This window comes from Olea europaea, chromosome 11 (genome assembly GCF_002742605.1).
Source record: "Olea europaea var. sylvestris chromosome 11, O_europaea_v1, whole genome shotgun sequence".
Classification (NCBI taxonomy): domain Eukaryota; kingdom Viridiplantae; phylum Streptophyta; class Magnoliopsida; order Lamiales; family Oleaceae; genus Olea; species Olea europaea.
In genome coordinates this window covers 19353594-19354992 of record NC_036247.1, presented here as the reverse complement: position 1 = coordinate 19354992, position 1399 = coordinate 19353594, and the positions used below count along the sequence as shown (strand labels likewise).

The window sequence follows — 1399 nt, the reverse complement described above, 5'->3', positions numbered from 1 at the left end:
TTTTTCCCCGAGCCAGTCTATTTCCCTTCTTCCCTGTTGCGTTGGACATGCTCTGAGTTTATGCTATTTGTGTAGGATTGGCCCAAATTTCTCCGACGCTATTTTAAAGCGGTAATTAAGCGAGATTTTGAAGTCGGTGAAGCGGTACAATTTGGTTTTCTCGTTCGCTCAGGGTTAATAAATTCCGTCTCTTTTTCCCAAAATCACCGTACTCCTTTCCAAGAATCTCTCACCGCTACATACACGCACAGAATTGTCTGAAAAGCGCAATACGGGCAGCAATTTATTTTATATATAGGCAAGTGCATACGAATTGGCGATAGCTATTTCTCTCTATGGAGTTTGAAGCTATAGATAGCAGTGGTGAGTATACACGCACTTAGAATTTGGATTATTTTTTTATTTATTAATTTGTTAATTGATTTTACGTGGGTTTATGTCTAGTCGTTGACTCGTTGTATAGATGTAACTTTTTTTAATTAAGGGCTTAGGTTTCGTAATTGATCATTCGACATATTGAAATTCTTGGAAATGAAACCTAGGTTTATGATTTTTAAGTATTAGGGCTTTTAAGAATGAACTGCTGCAATTCTACTAATTAAGTTGAAAATACAATATCTAGCCCTCTCGAATTCCATTTATTCTCGATGAAATTAAGTTGGTTTGTATCCGTGGATATTTGGAGAATGGATTTGAACCTGTGAAGGAGGAGCTTATTCTGGGTTTATAGAATATTGAGTAAATCGGGGCCTTCGGTTGCCGTAGGTAAGACATTTTCCTCCTCAAGGGCTTAGTCAGTTATTAAACGTTTTTATCATGCATGAAAGATTCCAAAATTATTGTAATTTTTGAGATCATTTTATGCTTTACTTTTTTAGGAAAACTGGAGCTTAGGTTTTTTAATTATCAGCAATAATTATGAATTATGGGATTTTCTCATTGTCTCCGGTGATCATGTGTATGTCAAAATGAATAGAGGAAAGAGAATATACTAAGACTGAAATGTTTAAAAAAGCGTAATTGGGTGTTGAGGCCTTTTTCCTTCACAAGGCGAGGTGTAAGCCTCACATTAAACACAAAAATATCAATAAGTTATTAAGATGTAAAATAATCTCAGAATGCATCATAAAAATCTTCAAAATTCATGATTTGAAAGTGCGCAAAAAATAAAATAATAAAAATAATAAAATAAATAAAAATAAATAAAAAATAAAAACTGTTAAGAAACTACTATTCTAGTTGGTGGGGGTAGTGAACCATTCATAAAAAACTCAATTTCTAATGTTTTAGTGGACAGTGGGTTATTCACAAAGTGGGTTAATAAGAATTCTTATTTTTTGTGGGTAACAAGCCTTTGAGGCGGGCTGTGAGAAATGTGCTTTTAATTGTTATTTTTTAA

General features: G+C 33.5%; 1 protein-coding gene across 1 annotated transcript in view; it reads left to right on the top strand.

The window, feature by feature from the left end:
- The window catches only part of LOC111404560 (protein EMSY-LIKE 3-like), a 7597-nt gene that overhangs the window by 4330 nt on the left and 1868 nt on the right, over positions 1–1399 (top strand). Inside the window, exons 4-6 of the mRNA XM_023033352.1 lie at positions 76–144; positions 623–722; positions 879–894. Of these exons, the coding sequence (XP_022889120.1) occupies positions 76–144; positions 623–722; positions 879–894 (185 nt within the window). The remainder of the gene's footprint in view (positions 1–75; positions 145–622; positions 723–878; positions 895–1399) is intronic.